Source organism: Mytilus trossulus, chromosome 2 (genome assembly GCF_036588685.1).
Source record: "Mytilus trossulus isolate FHL-02 chromosome 2, PNRI_Mtr1.1.1.hap1, whole genome shotgun sequence".
NCBI lineage: Eukaryota > Metazoa > Mollusca > Bivalvia > Mytilida > Mytilidae > Mytilus > Mytilus trossulus.
This window is the reverse complement of record NC_086374.1, coordinates 68075002-68093702: the sequence shown is the minus strand read 5'-3', so window position 1 is coordinate 68093702 and position 18701 is coordinate 68075002. Positions and strand designations below refer to the sequence as shown.

At 33.1% G+C, this 18701-nt stretch overlaps 1 protein-coding gene across 1 annotated transcript; it reads right to left on the bottom strand.

Moving 5' to 3' along the window:
* Positions 1-2866: 2866 nt before the first annotated feature.
* Positions 2867-14561, bottom strand: LOC134707859 (uncharacterized). Its single transcript, XM_063567961.1, has 4 exons — positions 14479-14561; positions 10780-11634; positions 7625-7801; positions 2867-4009 (listed from the first exon to the last, which is right to left on the bottom strand). The coding sequence occupies exons 1-4, from the start codon at positions 14519-14521 to the stop codon at positions 3333-3335; spliced, it is 1752 nt and encodes a 583-aa protein (XP_063424031.1). The 5' UTR covers positions 14522-14561; the 3' UTR covers positions 2867-3332.
* Positions 14562-18701: the final 4140 nt, after the last annotated feature.

Here is an 18701-nt window from a genome sequence, read left to right as displayed (position 1 = left end):
CTTTCTATTACCTTTTATCATAAAATATCGAATGAACAATATTCAAAGTTCCTTACATTTATATAAGTAGTACATTTGATTGTTTTGTGTTTATTCATTTACGATCTTGAAATAATTTTTAACTAGATTAATAAAGGATATTCGTGTACCAGCCCTACATTGGCTCCTTTTTAAGGGCATGTAAAAGTAGTTTTAGAACCCCTTATTTTTGTTTTATAAAACACCACCATTACAAATATTAAAAGTGTATGTTTGATCGTTTCGAAAAGATTTCAATTAGGTTTTTTTTTAATGAAGTATGGTCTTATTAATAAGCTCGGGATCACATAATATTTTTTTTATATATCTGCAGATGCGGATACGTCAACGTATACGATACGGTTGATACGTTTGTAAATGACCGACCTCTATTTGTGTGTATTATCCTCGATTTAGTGAGTTATTCATTGCCATACTTATTATATTGATCGGAACATGAGTTGTCTTCACTAAGTGTGTCTGAACGTACCTTGTTTTTGTTATTGTTTTCTTTGTTTACGTCCGTACACTGTCTTTTGTTCATGTAAACCAGATAGGTCCGATGAGGATGAATTTTCATATTTGTATGTATGGGCTGTTGATCGCCATGGTCGATTTCGCTTTCTCCTGCACAAGACTTACAATATTTTTATCACATATTGAGTTGAATTCATTTGTCGCGAGGGAATCCATATTTTTCTTAGTATTTATTCAGCTATTTAAAATTCCTGCCATTTTCACTAACGCATGCGCGTCAATGTAGATTGGATATTTATATATTTAATAAAATATTTGGATTTTTAACAAGTTTGACTGAATCTTTATGTCCTATGGTCACAAAAGGGGACTTTGTAACATGTAGTTGATAGTCTGTTTTGATGACATAAGATGTAAAAATATACAGAAGACTTGGTTATTCTATTGTAGTACATTATAAGATGTAATGACTATACAAATGACATGATACAGGTCCATGGCATAGTTTCAGATTTTTTTTATTAGATTTATTTGTTGTTTTTCAGGATCCATAATAACAAAATCGAAAATACTAAATTTGCAAATTTAATGGGTAAATATGCATGTTTGTTTATATATCATGTACGTTAGTCTCGGAATTTTACGTTGATCATAGCTAACTGACTAAAGCAAACCATAATTTTTTTTATCTACAGGTCAAAACCACATTAAAGTGTATATACCATTTTATTGAACTCTGAATTGATTGTCCGAGTCAAAACAATTGGCAAAAACAGCTTACCAAATTAACTCATCATAGATACCAGGACGTAATTTTGTATATACGCCAGACGCGTGTTTCGTCTACAAAAGAATCATCATTGACGCTCGAATCAAAAAAAGTTAAAAATGCCGAGTAATAGTTATCAAAGGTACCAGGATTATAATTTAGTACGCGTTTCGTCTACATATGACTCATGAGTTATTTAGTACGTTGATATCAAAATATTTATAAAGATATTCATGTCAACACCGAAGTGTTGACTACTGGGTTGGTGATACCCTCGGGGACGAAACGTTCACCAGCAGTGGCATCGACCCAGTGGTGTAAATAGTTATCAAAGGTACCAGGATTATAATTTAGTACGCCAGACACGCGTTTCGTCTACATATGACTCATCAGTGACGCTCATATCAAAATATTTATAAAGCCAAACTAGTACAAAGTTGAAGAGCATTGAGGATTCAAAATTCCAAAAAGTTGTGCCAAATACGGCTAAGGTAATCTATGCCTGGAATAAGAAAATCCTTAGATTTTCGAAAATTTCAAAGTTTGGTAAACAGGAAATATATAAAAATGACCACATTATTGATATTTATGTCAACACCGCCACTGGGTTGGTGATACCCTCGGGGACGAAACGTCCACCAGCAGTGGCATCGACCCAGTGGTGTAAATAGTTATCAAAGGTACCAGGATTATAATTTAGTACGCCAGACACGCGTTTCGTCTACATATGACTCATCAGAGACGCTCATATCAAAATATTTATAAAGCCAAACTAGTACAAAGTTGAAGAGCATTGAGGATCTAAAATTCCAAAAAGTTGTGCCAAATACAGCTAAGGTGATCTATGCCTGAGGTAGAACAAAATTGTAAGCCATTACAGTAAATTTATAAATATAATCATATCAATGAAAATTCATGTCAGCACAAAAGGTGTGACTTCGACTTGTGATACCCTCGGGGAAATAAATCTCCACCAGCAGTGGCTTCGGCCCAGTGGTTGTAAATAAACTCATCATAGATACCAGGACTAAAATATTGTCGCAAACAACAGCAAAGCAGGTTACCTAAGCTAATTTTGCCGATTCAAAACAATTGGTAGTCACATTTTAACATTGATTACTCTAGATCTCCTTATAACGCTAATATCTTTAAGTTTATGGAAATAAAGATATATAAACAACGACGGCAACTGCCTGGCTTCTTCGACTATTCAACTTTTCTTATGACAAGCTTTTGTAATAAATTGGTTTTTTTTTTTGGAAAAGCGGGTAAAAAATTAAATACAAAATTGAGTTTCAAATTTATTTTGTCTCTTTTATGTTACTGAAAAAAATTAATTCCATGAAAGTCAAAATTAAAACTTAATTAACATGAGAACACAATCTCATGCCTTTCTTAAAAAAAAACGAAGAATGTTCCGAGCCGTATTGTAAAATAAAGTCAATGTAATTAATTTGTATGCCTTTTATTAGCACACATACATGTAGATGTTAGTCCAGTTAGATATTATCATTTCGATTGATTGACCGATCTTTGCTTAACGCTGCAACAACACAAAACTGTTATCTTGCGGCAAGAGCTACATTGTATTTTTATATCTATGATATAATAAACAAATATCGTAGTCTCTTTAACGATAACAAGACATTACACAAATCTTGTGTCCATTATATAACCATGCTGTACCATCCTCTTTTTTTACTACAAGGCAGGTGAGACCTTACTTAGTGATAACAGTTAGAATTATATTAACGAGTTTGGCGATAAACTACAGCTATCTAGATCTTTTCAACGATATTTTTTATCCGAAAAGAAATTCCCTTTTTCGTTGTCAGATGGTCACTTAATTGTCTAACACAACGGTATATAATTGTTATTAGTCCCAATGAAGACTTCCTCCTGCTCTTGGATCGGGTTGATGTCCCTTTGACATATCCTCAATTCCAATTGTCATTTGTATTCCTCCTCGAAATAATTTCAAAATTAATAAGAAAAAATTTCATTAAGGCACTAATGTGTATTTTAGTTAGAGAGATCTGAGTTAATTAATATTATTGCATTTTCATTGTCAATCCCTATCATACAAATCATTTAAGCTATCAGATATATCTTCTACAAGATCACTATACTTTTCTTGCCTTTTCATGTCTTCATATACAGAAGACAGAAGAACACCTTGTTCTACTATTAAAAAGTTCTCTTTGTCAGTGTCTGAAAATGAAAGCTCTCCATACAAGAAACTTGGATATCCCCGCAATAGCATCAGCACACTATATGGTTCATCTAGACTCTTATCAACCATGATTCCTAATGCCCCAGATGCTCCCGGTCCTGACGCACAGTGGAATAATATCTTATCGGCATTATCAATGTCATAATACGCGTTTTCTGCGTCGATTCCTTTTGAGGCTGCCCATTCTTTTGACTTTTTCACTTTGTCCTTTTGCAACGGATATAATTCAATCCTAGGATCAGTAGTTTGAGGAAGGCCGGCTAAATGACTGATTATATATATTGGATTGTTCTTTTTAATTTTAGAGATCATTGAAATGGACGGTGGGAAAGGTTTGTCACTTTCTTCTTTTAATTCTAGAATCGCTACATCTAAATCTGCATTCTCATAAGCTATATTTGTGAAATGGAACACATTTTTTTCATTCTGAATCTGGTTGTGTGATATATACTCAAACTGAACATAGCATCGGCTTGACCTTAGTTTATTTATATCAATTGTGTTGTTGGTTGCTGCAAAATAAAAAACATAACTCTACCAAATTATCGAAAGAAAGAAACTAATTTGAATGTACATGAAAAGCAATAATACTACATGTAGATGTATCAGTGAAAATATGTTATAATTCATTTAGTGTTTATCAATGGAATGGCTGATTTGTCACTCATCTTTTTTTTCTATGAGATAGAATCTTGAGAAAATATACTCCATACAAAACCGTTGGAAAAATATATATCCAGTAAAGATCGATCTTTGCTTAACAAGAAGATAGTGTACGATTGTCAACGAAACTAATATCAATTATCACTTGGGTAAAGAGTAACTGCATTCACGGTCATCCCAAAATGTCGGACGAAAAAAAAGTTCAGTATTTGTATAAATGTCTGTTTAAGTGTTTCTATATCATTTCTTTACAAAGCATACATTGGTATGATGTAAATTTATAAAAGATTCACACGGAAATCGCAAATTACTACCGAGAAATGTGTATGAAACAGGAAATTGGATTTGAAAATATCGCTAAGATGACCGTAAATCGTGATTTAAATCTTTGCAAGATGACCGTAACATATAACAAGGATGACCGTGATTGGTAAATAGATGACCGTAATTTGTAAAAATGACCGTAATTCATTAAAGATTAACGTAACGTTTAAAGGATGACCATCAATTCTGAGAAATATCCGTATTTGTATTACCTTTTTTGTTTCAAATAGTTAATAGTGTTGGAATAAAACGTATGTATAAGACGGCATTATCCTATAGGTAGAAGAAAAAAATACATAGTTCACCATATGTAGCCTCCAAGTACACGTCAAAAGATTTATTATTTTTAAATCTGGGATTCCTATTAATATCATATAATAAATACACCTGTTTAAAAATGCCAAAGCATGTTCACCCATTGCCATTATATCGTTTCAACTAAAGTTTTGAATGAAAACACTAATCATTCTGCATATCTGTCTGTACATTTCAGTTATACGCCAAATGTAAATTTAGAAGAACAAACTACCAATATATCCTTCAAAAGATGTTCCTCAAATTTGAAGTTAGTGGCGATTATGTAAGAAAAGGGTGTCAAACGGAATTAAAAAATGAACTGTATTAGGTCGTTAATTTTCTCGTTTGAATTGTTTTACATTTTTATTTCGGGGCCTTTTTTCGCTGATTATGCGGTATGTCCTTTACTCATTGCTGAAGACCGTACGGTGACCTAATTTCTACACATGTCATTTTGGTCTCTTGTGGAGAGTTGTCTCATTACCAATCATACCACATCTTCTTCTTTTATATTCATGAAATGTTGCCTAATATCGAAGCAACACTAAAAGAGATAGGGCGATACAAGACTTCATTTCCGCATTGAAATCCAAATCTTATGGAATATTTACTGAACATGTTGCTTTTCATTTGTTACTGGATGTCGGAAGGTTTTATTCCCAGTCAACAATTTTCTCTACAAGATATGTTCCAGAAACGCTGGCATTCTGGATTACTATCAAAAAACTGTTCAAGGGTAAAGGGGTAACTTTGTAGGGGTAATAAAGCTAAAGGACTGTCAGCTGAAAACATACCAGTAAAACCAACTGAATGCAGAATAAAATTTGCAGTTCCCATCGGATCCGGTGTTACCAAGGGAATTTTTTTTTTCTTTTTTGGCAGATGTTAAGATTTAAATGTGTTTCCTCTGGAACTATACACATGGGCTCAAAGATTGGATATTCATATGTTTAATTACTTTTTTTTTCTTCAACCTTTCGTCGTATCGCTGTCAATGTGTATTCAAATTTTAATGTCGTTATCAAAAAAATTTGATTATTTACGAGAAATATGCAATCTACTATCATTGTCATAAACTCAAAATAAGGCAAACAGTTAACAGAAATTGAGTAAATACATTTATATCTGCAAACCGAACCCCTAATGAGACAAACTCATCAAAGAGCTATGAATGTATGGATATTTCTTAGTACAGACGGTCATTCCGTAAAAGTTGCGGTCATCCTTTATAAAATACGGTAATCTCTTAACCAAAAAACTTTACATCGTACCAATAAACTCATGATAGATACCAGGACTAAATTTTGTATATACGCCAGACGCGCGTTTCGTCTACAAAAGACTCATCAGTGACGCTCGAATCCAATGTTTGCTTTGTAAAGAAAATGATATAGAAACACTCACACAGACAATACAAAAATTGACCTAATGTTTCATCTGACATCTAGACTGGATGACAGTAAATGCAGTTACGGTCATCAGCTTTACCCAGTGAGTTAAAGACCAAATGAAATAAGTGTTAAAATAATTTCAGGATTTAATGCTAAATAGATAGGGTTATTTCTATGTGTTAGTTTTTGTTTGGTTTTTTTTTCGGGGGGGGGGGGTCTCTTTTATTAACTTTAACAACTTTTACTCGAAAGAAGAGTGCACGCGCAGAAGTTTCCTATTGCATAATTACTGCATCAAAGGATCACACTTAATCAGCTGAAATTTAAATAAAGACAATGTTCAGTATTATACCGCTGTTCGAACGTAAACAAAACGAAAATTGCAAACACAGAAAAAACAAACACGTAAAACAACATAGGACAGCACACGAAACACGGTATCAAGTTTTTTTACTAAATCATAACTGTAAAACAAATTAATAGTGTACAACAGTTGCTTTAAACTAAAATCTTAGAAATGAACTATTAGACCGTTGGTTTTCCCGTTTGAATGGTTTTACACTAGTAATTTTGGGGCCCTTTATAGCTTGTTGTTCGGTGTGAGCCAAGGCTCCGTGTTGAAGGCCGTACTTTAACCTATAATGGTTTAATTTTTAAATTGTTATTTGGACGGAGAGTTGTCTCATTGGCACTCACACCACATCTTCCTATATCTAGGTAATTTATTTTATTTACTTTTATATACGTGGTCAAAATTTCCTTAGTTAGATTAGACACAGACACATCGTATGGAACTACAAATTCGTGATGGTGTTCATAAAATTAACGGAGTGTCATTTTTAATATTTCCTCCTCAAAACTTTGTTGGAGCAGTTTCTCCGTAAGGGGCACTCATTATATGAAGTCCATATCGTGTAACATTGACCAATGGACTATGATGATGAGACAAAGGTCAGATGATAACTCTCAGACAGACATATAAACCTTAACATCATTCTATACATCAAATAGATCTATTGCTATGGAGTTGACCACGAAACTTATACCTAGCTTGTTCACTGATCCATGAAATGAGTTCGATCAAGGGAAAACTGTCTGACAGACATTACAAGGAACTTTTACGAAGATTTAATGTACGCACATATTAAGTATATATACATGTAGTTATCGTATTAATCATTATAAGAAAGGAATTAAAATTGAGATAAAAATGAACTGTTTTAGGTAGTCACTTAACTATGTAAATGAGTTCAAGGACAAGTGACATTTGACAGACGGAAACTTTATAGCATTTAATATATATGTGGTGTATGTAAATATGAAGGTCATCTACCCTCTGAAATATAAAGAAGTAAATTCACTTCGTTGTAGCCGCCGCCGGTGCACTATCCCTATGTCTCGCTTTACTACGTCAGAAGTCGTAGGTTCGACGAAAAATGTATTTTTATTTACCAATTATATTGTAAACAACGTGACGAGCCGTTGCAAAGAACTTGCTGCCAACCCGAAATCCACTTCCTGTCCCATCTGGGTCACGAATAATTCCTACTGAATACGATGCTTTGGCAAGGATTCTATGGTTTCTCATTAAGTCTTTATCGTCACATTTCTTCCAAAAATTGGAAATATCTGCAAATACAAAATTTGAATAAACAAAACTTTTTGTTTAGATAATCAAACAGTAACACTTCAACGGAACTAGTTCACATTATATGTAGGGGTCAGCTAAATCTCTCCTTCGGTGCGGGTTTTTCTTGCTGTTTTGAAGACCCACTGGTGGCCTTTAACTGTTTCTCAAAAGTATCATTTGGTCAATTATCTGAATGAAATTTCTATAAAGTTTAGACACAAATATTATATTATTTAACGCAATGTTGAAGATCAGGTGTTAATGACTTTCTGGGTGAAATTTCTATGAAGTTCGGCAACCAATATTAGATTATTTAACACCATATTAAAGGCAAGTGCTATAATGACTTTCTGTGTGAAATTTCTAAAGTTTAGCAACCGATATTAGATGATGTAACGCCATATTAAAGGTGAGCAAATCTAGCTGAATTCTATGACCATGCATGATTACGTTCCGATTGATTAAAATCAATGTTATTAATAAGTATTATGCACCCTTGTGTTGATTCAATGCTAAACATATGGAAATTTTATAAAAAAAAATCCACATCATTTATCCTTGTACCCCCATATTTGGTAATTTCATGACTAATAGATATATTTATAGAAAAAAAGATGTGGAATGATTGCAAATGAGACAACTACCCACAAAAAGACCAAAATGACATAAACATTAACAACTATAGGTCACCGTACGGCCTTCAACAATGAGCAAATCCCATACCGCATAGTCAGCTATAAAAGGCCCCGATAAGACAATATAAAACAATTCAAACGAGAAAACTAACGGCCTTATTTATGTAAAAAAAACTGAACGAAAAACAAATATGTAACACATAAACAAACGACAACCACTGAATAACAGGCTCCTGATTTGGGACAGGCACATACATAAATATTGTGTGGGGGGTATTAATAAGATTATTACATGCAGTGCTAGCATTGATTTCTTTAAAACGAGTTTATTAATGTGGCTATTGGTTATAAAAAAACAAATTAAAATATGGACCAAATCAAGTATTCCTTTTAGGGTGTGCTCGACTTTAGTGACTCAGCACGAGGTATTTTGGAATTTACAGGTTGCTTAGAACTTTTGGTAAAAAAAACACCACTAACACATCATAGAAAAGCAAGTGAGTAATCTATGTTTCAAGTTTTATAACAGAAATCTCTGTATTAAAGGCTGTGGATTTTCTATAAAAATCTTGGTTTTTTTGCCACAAAGTACTCTTTTTCTATTCAATGCAATGAAGCAATAAATAATAATGCTTTGCGTCAAGTTTCCCCTTGGAATATGTACAAAATGGTCTATCACTATTATTCATTACATCTGTGGTGACTATGAATCACTGGGGTAAAGCTGATGACCGTAACTGCATTCACGGTCATCTCAAAATGTCGGATGAAAAATTAGGTCAGTATTTGTATTGTCTGTTTAAGTGTTTCTATATCATTTTCTTTAGCAAACATTGGCTTACATTGGTATGGAGTCGATGTTCAATTTAGGCCGTGTGTGGTTTATGTGTACATCGAACTTGATATTTAAAAGAACGTTCAACTTGGTAAACTTGTATTATGAATGTTTGAAGTTGCATAATTATGTAACATAAAAAATATTATAAACATATTATGAATTAAGATTTTTATGTTAAAAACTCAAAAAGTTCTCAGTTAAAAGCATGATTAAATTCAAATACCCTTAGAGGGCCATTTGATTTTCTGTTGGATGGTTTGTTTTTTTGCTCTTGGAATATTCATTTTACACCAGTCCTGTTGATATTACGGCTCATTAAGTGCGAACATTATTTACACAAGTATTTCTTGCAAAGTTCTGCATTTTATAGGACAACATATTTATTTTCATCCTGTCTTGGAAAAGGTGTTTTTTTACAGTGACTAAATTTGTACCAGAAAAAAACATGAATTTCTAAAATAAACCCATGGGCGATTGGTGAAAATAAATGTGGTAATGCATTCATCCGATCGATAGTAAAACCGTTGTGAAAGTCAGTCAGTTTTACTGTGCGTGATGTAAAAATACTCAAAAACACGTTCGATCAAAAAAGTGACGTTCAATGCGGTACTGCGTGCCAGGGAGTCCTTTAAATAACTTGGAGGTGTCCATAGGCAGCCTGTTGCAGAGCAAAATTTCTTTCCCTATCCGAAATACTCTCATGTTTCAAAGGCAGTCAAAATGTTCCCATACTGCAACTTGGAAGTCATCCTTCACTGTATTAACCTATTGTTGTGTAGTGAATCTGTCGTCATTATCATGCATTTAATATTATTCACGGGACGTTGAGCAACCAAAAATAAATCAATATATCATTTCTAAAAAAAAAATTCTTAAAATATTATAAGTTGTTTTAATCTGTGTAATCGTGGCATCATTAAATTTCAAGTTTCTCTAGAGCAATGGAACAACTTTCTTAAGTTAGTAGGTACCATCCATTCATCTTTGGGAAACAAACCATTTTTAACTTCATAAAAATAAAAAGTAAACATTTTTATCAAATATAAATCAGGCAAATTTAAAAAAAAATCATATTGAATTTAGTGAGTCTGTCATTTAAGGTGGTACCTAACACTACAGGGAGATAACTCTGTAAAATCAGCTAAACGTTTTGATTACATTGATTTGTTGAGGGAACATTAAGCTTCTCAAAGATCAAAATTAGTGTTTGTCAAACTGCTATACAACCAGTGTAATTTTTCTGATAAAATGGTTTGTTCAAATTTTTTGAAATGTTTATATTTTTGTCCAAGGGTCAAAGTAAATACTTTGTCAAAATTTTAAGAAAATTAAATGAGCCAAATTAATTTTAGTGAAAGTGTTGGGTACCACTTTAAACACATCAATACTCATTTAAAATTTAGTTCAACCGAAAGTCCGAAAAGCAGTTAAAAAACCAACCTAATTTAAAGTTAGCGGACCATCCTATATATAATTATAATAAATTTATATGAATTATACGTACTTGTTTGTTCGACTGATTTCGAACGGATTCTGGAGCATGCATCTTCAGAAGAACCACCATATGCACCGTCAATTTCTAAATCAGTATTCATCAAATTAGCAGTTGCAGATTCTAAATCGCTTTGGTAAAGTGTCTCTTTTGAAGAATTATATTCTTCGGTCGATTTTTCAAAATTTGGTATTCTTTTATTCAATATGGATTTTATTTCTGGGTCCGATGTAACCTTTTCAAAAAGATAAGAGTACCGTTTATGCTGTAACTCAAGTTCCCTTTCTTCCCTTTCGTTTAGTCTGCTACTAACTAGTGCATGGACACATTTTTCAAAAAAATCGAATGGTTGATAATATTTGATTTCTTTGAGCGCATTTAACCCCATTGGGATCTTAAAACTCATCTTTCTTTTTGGGGCAGTGAATACAGGCATTACACACCATTGCTTTTTTTCGTTATATATTGTTTCCATTAAACAAGCTTGACCCATTAGTTTGCACCAACTGTCCTTCACAAAGACTGCAGAAAGATAAACAAAACAAAATGTGCATCGTTCAAAGGCTTCTTCTAAGTTTTCTAACTCGCCACCGGCTAAGGAAATAAGCTCTTCTCCGTCATATAGCACTGCATTAATGTGTCTTCCTTTGCTTGATTGTATGCTACAAAGAGCTAACCGAAACTCATCTACCTCTTTATAATCATCTTCGTGATATATGATAAAAATATCAAAACAAGCAACTTTCAAACATGATGACAAAAGGTGAAAATGTTCAGAAACAAATTTACTTTGTTCGTCTTCATACAATCCTTTTGAATTCCCTGCAGCTGATGAAGAAACTGTTACTCCATTTTCGGTTGGGACATCTGAAAACATAAACAATAGTCAATTATTGTAGACAAAAGGCGGCATGATTTTTAATCTCTGATCGCGATCGTTACGAGCCGATTTTTTGTTTGGATGATTTTATGCTAAAAATGATACATTTTTAAATCAAAGGGAGTGGAAGGGGCGTACACCCTCTTGCCGTAATCCGTCACTGAAAGTATAAGTTAAACAACTAAAATAAATACTTAAAAATTTAGTCTACTTTATCAAGTAATATTCATATGGTTATGGCAAGAAAGCACTAGTTGTGCAATAAAAAAAAATCACATTTGATTAAACATTTAAGTAATGACGATTCTACATCAAAGAAGAGGATTATCAGCTATCTCATGCTAGGTACAGGACGACAATATTTTGTAATATGCCGATCTAAGTTTAAATTGCAATATCACTAAAGGTATCTCAATTTGATTTTTAATGTGTGGAAGTGAGGAAACAACTAGAAATAATGGCCTATTTAAAAAAAGAAGAGAAAGATACCAGAGTGTCATTCAAACTGATAAGCCGAAAATAAATCTCCATGTCTAAAAAGGGACAAACAGACAAAACTTGGAACACAACACTCAACATAGAAAACAAAAAAGTTAGCATCACAAACCCCATCTCACGTGATCTCACGTGATCCGGAAGCGTGAGCAGATCCTGTTCCACATGTGGCCCCGTCGTGTTGCTCATACTAGTACAAACCCGGTAACAAGTCTAACTCGACGTCCGTTTTGTCCGGTGGAAAATTTTGAGCATGTTCAAAACATTGAACGGACGTCTAACGGATGAACTGTCCGTTGAACGTCCGGTAGGCGTCCGTTTTGTACGATACTCGTCCGTTTCGTTTCCGTTTTGTGTCCGTTACGTGCATTCGTTATACTGTGGATTCATTTAATATTTTCGTGGGTATCAATTTTCGTGGATTGCTGAAAATTTGCATCTTCGTGGATTTGCCAATCTCTCTATACAAAGTCTATTGAAATACTAGTATGAATTTTGTTTAACATTTGAATTCGTGGTTCACACGTACCCACAAAACCCACCAAAATTTATATTCAGCGAAAAAAAATGAATCCACAGTACATCGTTAGAGGTCTGGCTGATAAATTCACCAACGGACGTCTAATGGATAAAACGATTGTTTAACGAATATGAAACGGACTTTTACCAGACGTATAACGCATAAAACGGATGATGAACGAATCTGAAACGGACAAATACCAATAAAAAATTTCGCGTCAGAAATGCCAATAAGATTTTTAAGGTTCATGAATTCTTATTATTCATAATCAATCTTAGAGTAAGGGCACGTCTCCACAATCAAGCAGCTCTTATTCAGGCCAGAAACTGCCCTTTGGCGACAGTTTGATGAACAAACCAAAACCAGTTACAGAGAAACATTTTGAATTTTTTTTCGTACATATATTATAATTGTTGCCTTTAATTTTTCCGTATATCTTGTTTATCCGTTTTATCCGGTACGCTTCCGTTAGGTGTCCGTTTTATGCGGTACTCGTCCGTTGAATGTACGTCCGTTCGACATCCGTTCTGTCCGTTACGTGTCCGTTTATCGTACGTTGCATATCCGTTGTGTGTCCGTTATGCATTCGTTACGCGTCCGTTTTATTCGTTCAGTACATCAACGGACTTCCAACGGATAACAATTTTGTCAACGTCACACCTTACCGGATAGCACTAACGGATGAATATAGAAGTTGTCCGTTGACAAAATCTTTAGATATACATTAATACTTAGTCTAATATATCTGATTTGCGGTGGTTGCTAAGCAAGATATCATTTCATGGAGACGTTCCTGTGTTACCATGGAAACATTGAACAAAGAATTATTATATAAGAATTGTATATCTGTACTTAAAGTAATGATACATGTCCTTTAGTTCCACGTTTCAAGCTTAAAGATTACACTCAGTGATACTAAAACATCTTTTGAAATGTTCTTCAACTGTTAACCTAAATCAAACTATGCGTTGCTAAGGAAAACTCGGGTTGATTTGGCAGGTTATATAAATACACAATCAAATTAATTTTTCATGCAAACGTTATTACTAAATGTATCAATATAGGAGTCGACTTAATTTGAGTTGTATGAAAATACTTAAATTTTTCATTTTTGTATGAAAAAGTTATGGATAAAAATATCCTTTTGTGTGGTCACTAGGCAACATTTTGGTAACTAGGTTGTTATTAAGATCTTTTTAAAACGATAGACCCATCAATAATAAATTTTCAAGTGTTTGGTATCACATTACCATTCATTTTGATAGATTCAGAAGTCTTTTCCTATGGCAACTGCATTAAAGATGTATATTATAATAGTTAATTTTATAAAACCTGTTGCTAGGCAACCAAATAATCACATGAACATAATATGTTCAACACAATGCCTAGGCTAGTGATGAATTGAATATGAAGTCATTTGAAGAGGTTTTTTTGCCCCTTATACCTTGTCGTTTACAAACCAGTTTTAAAAAAAATAATGATATGTATTTAAATATTGTACTCAAAATTTTTATATTTATGTTTTTAAAGATTTATAAAAAATGATGTTTACTAATAAATTATTTTACTTTTTATCTGAAAATTTTAGTAATTATATAATGCCCAAATCTAGTACTTCACTGTAACATATATACATTGTTACGATTCCCATATGAATTTTTGTGTTGTAATATTAATGCACATTTGTTTTAAGTACAATGTCTTTGTAATACATAATTAGCAGATTTTGACATATATTCAAGATGACCAGCAACACATTTATCAATTTCAAGATAGTTTGTTCGTGGAACTCTCACCATACGAAATTTTTTGTTACCTGAAGGCACAGCATCTGACTCAATATCTGTTTTTCCTGACATCTCATAGTCTGATCCATTGGCAGTGTTTATCGATATGTATAATTCTGAAAAAGTATTATAGTATTTAATTTTTTTTTGTTAAACAACAAATGTGGACGCAGATCAGTGTGCATAGTATATTTGGACATTTGACCATGTTTTCTGACATAGAGAGTTCTCTGGTTTCCCCAAATTAGTTTCTATGTTGAACTGTGACACAGTGACAGTCAACCTGTACCAAACACTAAAATAGCAGTGTCTTTTTAATTTTTTAGTTTTAATGTTCAAGACTGTCGTAAAATAATACATTTCAACAATTGGATTTACTTTTAGTTTTTGTTTTGTCTATTGTATTATATTATGTAATTGACATCAAGACGTCTTTATAGTATCTTGGACATGTATATATCAACGAGGCATTTATTAAAATGAAACTTTTTTAAATGATTTTTTATTCTGTTTTTTTTGCCTGAAATATGGCTTATGAGAAATATTATACCTTTTTATAAAAACAAGGGTGACCAATCTGATACCCAGAATTAACGACCAATTTCTATACTCAGCTGCCTTGACTTTTCACATCTGTTTTAAATTTAAGATTGAGTTTTTTTGAGGATTATTTATTATTAAATGAAAACCAGGCTGGCTTCAGAAAAGGTTATTCCACAGTAGAAAAAAATATTTATTATTCACATATTATTTGAGTTGCTAAAGTGAAAAAAGAAGAAACTATATTGTGCATTCGTGGACTTTGCGAAAGCTTATGTTACTATTTGGCGGTCTGGTCTCTGGTCAAAACTTATAAAACACTCGATTAATGGAAAGATATATAACGTAAAATTGTCAACATGTACAAGAATATCAAATCACGTATTCACTTTGGATCAGATTTTTTTCTGAATTTTCCCCTGGTTCCATTGGTGTTAGACAGGGAGAGAATCTCTCTCCTATACTTTTTTCAATTTATCTGAACGATCTAAAATTATTTTTACAGAATAAAAATACAGCAGGTTTGTGCGCTATCTCTGATGAGTTAGAAATAGAGTTAACTGTTTATTTAAAATTGTTTGTCATTTTATATGCTGACGATACTGTCTTATTGACAGAATCTCAGATAGATTAACAAAGACAACTGGACTCCTTATATGAATATTGTGAGTTATGGAAACTAAAGTAAATGTGCGCACATGGTAGACTACCGCAGAATATTGTTTTTAAGTATTATAATATAATACTATATATTTTGAGTGAATTTATCTATCTTGGTTTATTACTGTCTATGTCAGGAACTTTTTCAAAAGCTAAAAAAAAAGCAATGTGAAAAAGCAACACATGCTATGTACGATATTATTCGAAAAGGTAGAGTACATAATCTGTCAATAGACTGCCATCTTGATCTATTTGATAAAATTGCGAAACCAATACTTCTATATGCCGGGGTGCACAGTTTGGGGTTTTGGGAATAATTCAATAATCGAGAGGGTTCATATTAAATTTTGTAAAATATTACTTGGAGTAAAAAAGTCTCCTGATTCTATGATTTATGATAGTGAATTGGGAAGATATCCATTAGATATTTCAATCAAGTTACGAATGATGAATTATTGGTTCAAGTTGGTACTGGAAAACCTGATAAATTGCCTTTTATTTTGTATAACGTAGCACACGTGTGGCTTGTCATACATATGGGACAATATCTTTTTTTGTAAATAAAACATGGCTAAATGAACCTATCAAACAGAATTTTATAGATCAATTTAAACAAAAATGGCTAGCAAGCCTACGGGAATCACCAAAAGCATTAAATTATCGTTTATTTAAAGAAACTTTGGAGTTTGAGAAATATCGAAATATTTTGGATGACAGGCAGATATATCCTTTTTTCTTAACTTTCGAACTTAAAATTTCCTATAGAAACTTGAAGATGGCAAAACATAGAAAGAGAAAACAGAAAATGTGTATTGTGTAATTCACACCACACACCAACAATTGTTGAATTGCCATTACTGGTGTCCCTCAAACTGAACTAAGCAGATTCAGCATATAAGCTAATAAATGATTTTTGGTGTCAGACCCCCTCTTATATCAATAGCATGAGACATGCAAATGCTCCTCCAATTGTATTATAATACACTTCATACCACGGATCATTGACTTTACGCTGAAATGTCTCGCCTTCTTTACTTATCATTGATATTATGTTGAAAGTCCTAAATATAATATAAAAGCTTTATTACAACTGTCACATAAATTCAACATTAACCAAGAAAACTAAACATTGACCAATGAACCATGCAAATGATGTTCAAGGTCAGATGAACCATGCCAGGCTGACATGTACAGCTAACAATTCTTTCATACAACAAATATATTTGACCTTTTGCTTATAAATTAAGAAAAACAAACCCGAAACACAAATACTTTACACTTATAAATGAACCATGAAAAATGAATCGGATGTACAGTAGTTTTCGTTTGTTTATGTAATATATACGTGTTTCTCATTTCTCGTTTTTTTTTATATAGATTAGAGCGTTGGTTTTACCGTTTGAATGGTTTTACACAAGTAATTTGGGGCCCTTTATAGCTTGTTGTTCGGTGTGAGCCAAGGCTCCGTGTTGAAGGCCGTACATTGACCTATAATGGGTTACTTATTTTTAAATTGCTATTTGGATGGAGAGTTCTCTCATTGGCACTCACACCACATCTTCCTATATCTATCAAGGTCAAACAAAACCTGTGCGACTGACATATAGATCATAAAATATTTCCATACACCAAATATAGTTGACCTATTACATATAGTATTAGAAAAATTACCAAAACTCAAAAAAATAATTTTGACCACTGAACCATGAAAATGAGGTCAAGGTCAGATGGCAACTGTCAGCCTGACATGTACACCTTACAATCATTCCACAACCAAATATAGTAGACCTATTGAATATAGTATATGAAAAACAGACCAAAACACAAAACTTAACTATAACCACTGAACCACGAAAATGAGGTCAAAGTCAGGTTGGGCATGTACACCTTACAGTCCTTCTATACACCGAATATACTATACCTAATTATTGCTTATAGTATCTGAGATATGGATTTGACCACCAAACCTTAATCTTGTTCACAGATCCATGAAATGAGGTCGAGGTCAAGTGAAACCTGTTTGACAGGCATTAAGACCTTGCAAGATACGCACATATCGAATATAGTTATCCTTTTACTTATAATAAGAGAGAATTTAACATTACAAAAATTCTTAACTTTTTTTTAAGAAGTCACTAAACCATGAAAATGAGGTCAAGGACATTGGTCATGCGACTGACGGAAACTTCGTAACATAAGGCATATATATACAAAGTATGAAGCATCCAGGTCTTCCACCTTCCAAAATATAAAGTTTTAAGAAGTTTGCTAACGCCGCCGCCGCAGCCGCCGGATCACATTCCTAATGTCGAGCTTTCTGCAACAAAAGTTGCAGGTTCGACAAAAACTAAAATTATAAAATTGACAAAATGTGATTAGCGAGTAGGACAATCTAAGTTACTTTCGGACCCATTAATATATATTGTGACAGGCAATGGCTATATAAGTTTGGTAGAGGAGATATTGGTGCATCGTTTAGGAAAATCAACAGGGTATTTTTTGTTCAAAAATCGGAAGTAATGGTTATAAAACCGAAACTGTGAAATTGACAAATTGAGATTAGGAGGTCGGCTAAATTAAGTTAATTTTGGAAACATTAATAGGGATTGTGACAGACAATGACTAGATATGTGATGCAGAGGAGATACTGGTCAATCGTTTAGGAAAATCACCACAGTGATTTATGTTCGAAAATCTGAAGTAACAGTTACAAAGTTGAAATTGTGATATTGACAAAATGTGATTAAGGGGCAATTATCGAGGTTATAACACACGGGCAACCATTATAAAGGTGATGTGGAGTATGTTTGAAAATTTGAATTTACGGTTAATAAGAATGTGTCCCAAGTACACGGATTCCCCACTCGCACTATCAATTTCTTTGTTCAGTGGACTGCAAAATTGGGGTAAAAACTATAATTTGGCATTCAAATTAGAAAGATCATATCATAGGGAACATGTGTACTAAGTTTCAAGAGGACTGGATTTCAACTTCATAAAAAACTACCTCGACCAAAAACTTTAACCTGAAGCAGGACGAACGGACAAACGA

What these genes read in the sequence shown, in the direction of transcription:
- LOC134707859 (XM_063567961.1), bottom strand. Translation starts at nt 14,521, where the DNA reads ATGTCAGGAAAAACAGATATTGAGTCAGATGCTGTGCCTTCAG. An exon ending in GTCAGATGCTGTGCCTTCAG is followed by an intron (nt 11,635 to 14,478) that starts GTAACAAAAAAT and finishes TTATGTTTTCAG; the next exon opens with ATGTCCCAACCGAAAATGGA. An exon ending in GAAATCAGTCGAACAAACAA is followed by an intron (nt 7,802 to 10,779) that starts GTACGTATAATT and finishes TTGTATTTGCAG; the next exon opens with ATATTTCCAATTTTTGGAAG.